The following is an 8,655-nucleotide window of genomic DNA, read 5'->3' as shown; positions in this document are numbered from 1 at the left end:
AGTTGAATCTTGGAGAGGGACTTTTTGACAGTTTGTATGTTCTGAACAGACTTTGAGTCTTGTTGGAGGGAGATTAGGCTCCCTTGTTGTTCTCTATCTTGTATTCTTTCTTGTTAAGCAATAAACCCGAGGTTATTCATCAGTTTTCTCTACTGTGTAGTGTGTTGAGTGAGTGGAAGATACGGTTTCTTGACTAGAAACCTATCAGTTTCTCAGCAAATTTTTAAGTTCCAATATTCTACTGAAATTATTTATATTTATTATTGCAATTAATTAGAAAATGATTTTGTTTTGTTGCAGGGATATGATGCATATAGTATTTGTGCACTACTTGGATGTTAAGGTATTTTACTTGTTTTCTTTATTTCGCATTTACTCGGGCATTCCGCATCCTTAATAGAGCAAGAAAATGTATCTTTGCATGATTTTGTTGTTGTTGAAGTTTTGACCGGAGTATGTATGACATCTAGTAGCTCAAGCATAGTCTGTTCTGAGTTTTTTTTTCTTATCATTAGGACTTTACTCTAGACTTGACGGAGGAAAACAGTACTTGGGTACTACTGTACAAGTACTATTTTCCTTCCCTTAAATTTTGTATATAATGTGAACAAAAAATCTATCTTCAATCTGATTTCCTTAAGTTTTTGCCGTCATGCATTAGAGAACGTGCTTCTTCAGCAATTGTTAGCGTGGGTACCTATATTTAAGCTTTACGATATGTACAAAATGGTATCATACGAACATTCAGTATTTACTCTTCCACTGCTAAAGTTTATGTTTTCTCTTTCTACCATTAGAAGAAATTGACTTTTAACCATTAGAAATCCCTATTGATAATACTGAGGAAGTTGCATAATCCTTTTGAAAAGATCCCGAACTCTATTTCTATAATATTCTATAAATCTGACAGAAAACTTTTGAATCTAATATTGACTCACTTTTTTATTCTTAATGATTTATTAATAGGTGTTTTGTGGGTTTGTGTCAGGTTAACAAAACCAATGTTGGTGGAAAAACATATTCTGGGGAGGCCACCTCAGATTCCCAGAAGGGAAGTTCTTTGTCATCTGGCTTTCCTAGAAATTATGGTAGTGTGCCTTCAGGAAGTACAGATTCCATGAGCCCAACCAGCACTCTGACGTCTTTATGTGAAGATGCCGATTCAGGTAAATCTGTCAGTTATGTTATGGTTGTTCCACTTAATTCTTTTAATTCACATGCCAAGACTTTACATTGGTTTACTGTTACGCCATATATATACACAAGTGTTTGGTCCATTTGTTCTAAATGGTTTAATCAAACTTCTTCCTAGAGGATATTCATCAAGCCAGTTCAGGATCACAATCCTATCATGAAGCAAAATGTTTGGGGAATGATTGCCCTATCGATAAGATTGATGCTCGTTCAAATAGTTCATATCTTATGCATCCATCTTCAGGTTATCTTATCTTCCTTTTCTTCTTATTTGCTTCAGATGATCATTTTGTAACTTTTATTTTGTTCAAAGCGTTTTATGTATAGAGAGAAGAAAATAAATTCGGGAGACTGATTACACTGATACTATGATTCTATATGATATGATGTTTTACATTTGTTCTGAAGTAATACAAAAAGCAGAATACTAATCTCTACAAGGAAGCAAATTGTAAGGAAATATGGAAACTAGTCTTAAATTAAGATACAATCTAGATATTGGAAGTTTTTGGTATTTCTAACTTATTTAATGTCTTATATAAAGTCTAAATTTATCATCTTTTTCTGGGATTTCTTTGAATTTTTGTGGTTTGTTTTGAAATGTTTTCAGGTGATCATGGACAGTTTCCAGTTCCTGGATCAGAATATATTCCACTTATTCAGGGTCATAGAGCACACGACATTGCATCATGGGACAATGCCATGGAGCAGTCTTCAGGAAAGGATACTGCTCCTTCTCTTGTATCATCTACATCCATTCCACCAAGTACATCAGGAAACATCCTTGAAGAAAACAATGCTGTTCCAGGCAACCTTTTAGGGCGTAAAAATGTCCTCATTGAAGAGGAAAGGGTCTCTCAGGCTCTCCATTCAAATTGGCAGGTACATACTGTTACTTCTGGCTATATTTTCTTGTTGTATATCCATACACCTGATTTCTCAGCACAAAGATGAGTTTTATTTGAGGTTCCATTTGGAGCAGTTGTGCTATCTTGTTGTACAGGACGATGTCTTGAATTTTCTGTCTGGTTCCAGAAATCAAAGCTATTGCAATTATGGTGGAGCAGTGCAGTTGACTACTATGCTTGAAACATTACTTTGATTCTTAAAGTTCTATTGTTCTATGTGGTTTCTAGTGGACATGATTGTTTCATGGGCTATATGGTTCATCTATTGTTTTATTTTTAAAAAGGGAAGAATATCTAGAGGACAGTGAAGCTAGGGAGGGTGGGTATTGGTGGTAGTTGTTGCTATTTATCAAAAGAATATTAAGAGATTCAAGAAGATAGACTTTGGAAAAAGTGATTGGGGAAAATACAGTTTGTCTTTGGAGTTTGTCATCTAACCATGTGCTTTAGTAAGTTACAATGCCTAGAATGATGAATTGGGAGGGAATGTTTTCATAACTTCTTGTTACTGATCTACCAGTTTATCATGGAATGTTTTGAATTGCTTCTCAACTTGTAGAAATGCTAGAAAACAGTGTTTATCACATTTTTCTTACAAACATTGTTTTAGTTGATGCTTGTACTAATGTATTTAATTACTTTTCTTTAACATTTAGTTGTATATCTCTCATCAAAATCTTCAACCTGCACCAGTTTCTGAGATTCTGCAATGATGTATAACTATTTTTTTTTGTTATTTTAATTGTTTATTCAGATTCCTTTTGGGGACGATACTGGAGAATTACCTAAGTGGAGCCTTACCCAATCATTAGGTTTGGAATTTGGATCTGATTATGGCACTAGTTTACTGGGGGATGTAACTGATAATGCAGGCTCAGAAATTCTTGCTGAGATGTTCACTTTTAATGGTGAGTTAAAAGAGAAGTCTGTGCACCAAAACATCTCAAAGCAGTATACAAATACACCGTCTCAACCTGCAACAAAATCCAATTCTGATTATGAAGTGGCTGGTGAAGCAAGTATTAATTATACCTTGACCATGAAGCGTGGATTATTGGATGGAGAGGAAAGCTTAAAGAAGGTTGATAGTTTCTCTAGGTGGATTACTAAAGAATTTGCTGGTGTGGATGATCTGCATACGCAGTCCTCCCCTGGTATTTCATGGAACACAGATGATTGTGGGGATGTGATAGATGATACATCATTAAACCTGTCCCTTTCTCAAGACCAGCTGTTTAGCATAAATGATTTTTCACCTAAATGGGCTTATGCTGAATCAGAAATTGAGGTACTTTGATTGAGACTCACAGAATTATAATATATATAGTTTAGCAGAAATTTATGATTTTTCTATGTTTTTCTTGTGTGTGGTGGGAATAAGTAATTAAATATGTATGGGACTGCACTTAATTTACTTTAGATTAATATCTTTTCATATTTTGCCTCTCATGTTGACTTCTCTTTTTCAGTTCAGATTAGATAAATATGTATTTGGATATTTCCAACTTGTGTCTATTTCTTTGTTACAAAATGTTTCTTGTATTTCATCGTGCACCCTGTTAATATTCTCTATCTGCTATTGAGTTTTGTACACGACTAATGGTTTAATAATTTTGCTATGGGTTCTGCCACAAAAAATGATGAGACTGGCTTTAATTGGACTGATATACTATTCAAAACCATACAGGTGTTGATTGTTGGAACATTTTTGAAGAGTCAACCTATGGTGACAGCATGTAACTGGTCCTGTATGTTTGGGGAAGTGGAGGTTCCTGCTGAGGTTTTAGCAAATGGAATTTTATGCTGTCAAGCTCCACCTCATAAGATTGGACGGGTTCCCTTCTATGTAACGTGTTCCAATAGGTTTGCCTGTAGTGAAGTTCGGGAATTCGAGTACAGAGAAGGTTTCGACAGAAATATAGATTTTACAGAATTTTTTACCAGTTCAACTGAAATGGTCCTTCATTTGCGACTGGTGGGTTTACTTTCTTTAAGTTCAGTGCACACTTCAAATCAAGTGCTTGAGGATGATATGGAGAAAAGAAACTTAATTTTCAAGCTTATTTCACTGAAAGAGGAAGAAGAATATTCAAGTAGAGAAGAGACAACTGTGGAGATGGATGCAACAAAACACAAGTTGAAGGAGCATATGTTTCACAAGCAGGTTAAAGAGATGTTGTACTCTTGGCTTCTTCACAAAGTAACTGAAACTGGTAAAGGGCCTCTTGTATTAAGTGAGGAAGGGCAGGGCGTGTTACATTTAGTTGCTGCTCTCGGTTACGATTGGGCCATAAAACCAATCATAACTGCTGGAGTAAATATCAACTTCCGTGATGTGAGTGGATGGACAGCTCTACATTGGGCTGCATACTGTGGCCGGTAAGACTTTTATTTTTAATTGTTGGATTTTGATTTTGTGTATGTTACAACTACCTTATCTGGGTTAAAGCCTCTTTTGTTACTGATAGGTTCCTAAATTGGGAACCTAATCAAGAACTCTCTTCCTCACAGAAAAAGACACAGAGAAAGAAAGAAACTGAATTCTATTCACAGTAAGAATTACTGTACAGTATGGAAACAAGGCTTAACCCTCTTCACAGGTCAATGCCTGTCAACAAATCAATTCATCCAAAAGTCCCTTCTAACTATACAGTCAATCTATTTATACAGTCCTCTCCCTTCTACCCTAATCCCCTTTTCCCTTATTCTATATCCTAACAGTTACTCTGACCATTTCCAATTATCCAGAATTTTGGATTTAATTGAATATGAAACCATTAGGTGATGTGAATATTTTACCTCCTTTCCTAAATCTTTTGGAAATCTGTTTTTTTTTTTTTCTTTCGTTACTAATATTTATTCTCTTTTGATCCCAATGTTGGTGGGTTGTTTATACATGTGAACTAGTTGAAAATTGTTTTGGCACAATTGCTTTGGTCAGTTAAAGGAAAGTTTGAAAGATATATGCTGTCATACTTTCAACACTAGAGTAACCTTTTACAAAAGTGTCGTCAGATACATGATCTTCACTCAGCATAATATGAATAGGATCCTTATGTTATTATCTGTCTATCTGCTCAGGGAGCGAACAGTTGCGGTCCTTGTGTCCATGGGTGCAGCCACTGCAGCAGTGACAGATCCATGTCCAGAATTTCCTGAAGGTAGAACAGCTTCAGATCTTGCTTCTAGCAATGGCCACAAAGGAATTTCTGGTTTTCTTGCAGAGTCATTATTAACTAGCCATCTTGAATTACTCACAATGGAGGAAAGTAAAGATGGTAGGAAAGAAATTTCAGGAATGAAAGCAGTGCAAACAGTTTCAGAACGAACTGCGACACCTGTGCTTTATGGGGATATACCAGATGTTATCTGCCTTAAGGATTCTCTCAATGCTGTCCGGAATGCTACACAAGCTGCTGATCGAATACATCAAGTATACAGAATGCAGTCATTTCAGAGGAAACAGTTAGCTAAGCATGATCATGATGATGAATTTGGATTGTCGGATCAACAAGCTCTTTCCCTTTTAGCTTCTAGGATGAGCAAATCTGGACAAGGAGAGGGTTTAGCCAGTGCTGCTGCAATACAAATACAGAAAAAGTTTCGGGGTTGGAAGAAGAGAAAAGAATTCTTGATCATTCGTCAAAGAATTGTTAAAATCCAGGTTCATTGTTCTGCTCTCTTTATTTTCCTGTCTTCCTATTTTTAGTAAGTTAAACTAGTCGCTTTGCTTCTATTTTAGTTTCTACATGAAAAAACTCTACTTTTTTCCCCAGCGTGAACAGTTGATTACAAATTAGTCCCTATAGTTTAATACAGTCCAAAAGTGTTAGATTATTTTTTTCATATGGGATCAAAACTAATAGGCATATGACTGGGTGTAGGAACCAAAATGTGACAATTGATACCAAAATTAAGTATAAAATTTCCACTTATGACAAAAATGAAAACTCTTTTAAGTAGAAAGGGATTGGTGTGTTGGTTGTAGGAACCAAATGTAAATGTTGAGACCAAAGTAAAATATAATTTTTTTACTTATGATTAAAGTGGAAAAACGGTGTTATTGTGTTAAGTAGAAAGGAACTAAATCTCATATGGTTGTGACGTTATCCAATGGCAGGATCAAATCCATATTGTTATTTTCAAATAGGAGCAAAACTGTAGAATTTATGAATGTAGGGACTAAAATGAAATAATGTAAAGTGTAGAAACTATTTTTTTAATTTACTTTTTTAATATTATGGTTGTTCGATTTACCATATTGAACATCCTATCAACTATTGTACAATTTAGGTGAAAGTTTGACAGTATTGTGTATATTGTTTGTAAATTAAGTTGAAGAAAAAAAAAAAAGACTCGTTACTTCAGACTCAACTAGAGTTTGAATTGAATTTTGTTTCTAACTGGATTTAGAAAAAAAGTGTCAAACTGGAAACTGAAAGTTGGTTTAAATGCTCAAACTGGAATCTAAACACTACTATTGTGATAGGGACTTGAGGATTATGGGGTTCTCATTTTGGTGAAGTATTTAAATATTTGATTATCTCCATTAAGTACTAAATGTTACGGGTTGATTCCCCAAGGGTTTGGGCGTTTTGTCAATTGGTTCTAGAGTTGGTTGTTGGTATCTTGGAAAAAGCTAGCTGCAAACGATTCTAGCCATCAAAGAAGTTGAATGAGGTCTTGTAGAGTGTGAGCTGTCAAGAAGTCATCTCTTACGAAAGATGTTATGATAGGAACTTTAGTATTATGTGGTGCCTTTATCTCATTAAGAGGTATGAAATATTTGGTAGGGTATTTAAGTATTTAGTTGTCCTGGGTGCTAAAACTTAGGGAGGAATGTTAAAATGCTTTAGTTAAATACTTCCCCATCTCTTTTTGCGCTTTATATAGCTTGCATGCACGCACATAGATATCACATAGGGTGTCAATGTTGGTAATGGTTTCCACTCTTGTTGTAAGGAAACCAGATTTGAGAAATCATGTTATCCTTCCCTTCATTTGTTGTTGATATCTTCTATCTCGTCTTCCTAAAGTATTTGCAATCTGATTGCTGAAGAAGCATGGAGATTGAGCACCCATAGAACTCTTTTTTTTTGTGTTTTTTGTTGTGTGCCCTTTCACATTGATACATTCTTCAACTGACTTGAATTCCATGGTGTTGAAGGCCCATGTAAGAGGTCACCAGGTCAGAAAGCAGTATAGAACAATCATATGGTCCGTGGGTATCCTGGAAAAGGTCATATTACGCTGGAGGCGCAAGGGCAGTGGTTTACGTGGATTTCGATCAGATACTGTGAACAAGGTCATCCCTGAGCAACCAATAGAATCTCCGAAAGAGGATGATTATGATTTTCTCAAGGAAGGAAGGAAACAAAGTGAAGCAAGGTTCCAAAAGGCCCTTTCACGGGTGAAGTCCATGGTTCAGTATCCAGAGGCACGGGCTCAATACCGGCGGGTGCTAAATGTAGTTGAGGACTTCCGTCAAACCAAGGTATTTTCTACTAGCTTGTCTTGTCCTACGTATAAACTAATGAATAATATTAGGTTTAATTTTATACTTCGTTTTTATATCTACCAGGGAGATAATTTAAATTCGATGAATTCTGAAGAGGCAGTTGATGGTGTGGAGGATTTGATTGATATTGACATGCTTTTAGATGATGAAAATTTCTTGCCTATAGCTTTCGATTGATTCTCTGCCGTGGCTCTACCTACTCACCCTCCCTCCCGGTAAATAGATTATGCCCAGTTGGTTTTATTCGGCATTGGAAATTTCCTAACATCGCGTGCTGCTGTATATATAATATATATTGAATCATAGGTCTTCCTGTTTTCTAGAAAAAAAAGAAACTAGTATCCAAGGTGGATTATAAATAGATTGTGAAACCTTGAATGCGTTAAGGTTCGACAGTTGAAATAATATAATAGACATGATTTAATTTTATATATGGTGATCTGTATATGACATGATGATTTTATTTATATTGAAATGTTTTTAATTCTTAAAATTTTATCAGTATATTTTAGAAATTTAGCATTTTAGTCATTTGCATTTTTGGATAACCATGTTATTGGTTTAGAGCATCACCGACTTATAATCTGTTTCGTAACAATTTTTGCATCCTCAAGTTTTGAATCCGAGATCTTATTTAGAACGATTGAGTCTACTACTACTACTTCAAACCAGCATGTTAATTATTTTTGGTTTACTTGTCATTTAAATTGTGTTCAAGTTCATATATTTTATTTTAATAGATTATTATATCTAATTACCATGATAAAATATTTTGTTTAAAATGCTAATAAATAAGATTATTAGAAAGATAACCAATTTTTTGCTTAGCATTTTGATAAAGTAGTATCGAAGATTTTAGAGACTAACATAAATATTAGAAAATTTTTAATTTTCTTATTGTAATTCTAGAGTTCTAAATAGAAAAGTGTAAATATACACGAGAGATTAAAATAAATCTTAGAAAAAAACCAGATTATTGTTATTGTAAAACAATAGTCCTAACTACAAAAATATAAATATCTCGTCAGAAGTAAG

General features: G+C 34.7%; 1 protein-coding gene across 1 annotated transcript in view; it reads left to right on the top strand.

The window, feature by feature from the left end:
• LOC106774059 (calmodulin-binding transcription activator 2) overlaps positions 1-8,087 on the top strand; it is a 16,386-nt gene extending 8,299 nt beyond the window's left edge. The window contains exons 5-13 of the mRNA XM_014660885.2: positions 301-343; positions 989-1,166; positions 1,313-1,438; positions 1,805-2,076; positions 2,857-3,390; positions 3,790-4,481; positions 5,184-5,766; positions 7,270-7,596; positions 7,684-8,087. Coding sequence (XP_014516371.1) covers positions 301-343; positions 989-1,166; positions 1,313-1,438; positions 1,805-2,076; positions 2,857-3,390; positions 3,790-4,481; positions 5,184-5,766; positions 7,270-7,596; positions 7,684-7,797 — 2,869 coding nt within the window. The 3' untranslated portion in view covers positions 7,798-8,087. The remainder of the gene's footprint in view (positions 1-300; positions 344-988; positions 1,167-1,312; positions 1,439-1,804; positions 2,077-2,856; positions 3,391-3,789; positions 4,482-5,183; positions 5,767-7,269; positions 7,597-7,683) is intronic.
• The last annotated feature ends 568 nt before the right edge of the window (positions 8,088-8,655 follow it).

The sequence above is a fragment of the Vigna radiata genome, chromosome 9, assembly GCF_000741045.1.
Source record: "Vigna radiata var. radiata cultivar VC1973A chromosome 9, Vradiata_ver6, whole genome shotgun sequence".
Classification (NCBI taxonomy): Eukaryota; Viridiplantae; Streptophyta; class Magnoliopsida; order Fabales; family Fabaceae; genus Vigna; species Vigna radiata.
The sequence above is the reverse complement of the archived record's forward strand: the minus strand, read 5'-3'. Positions and strand labels throughout refer to the sequence as shown.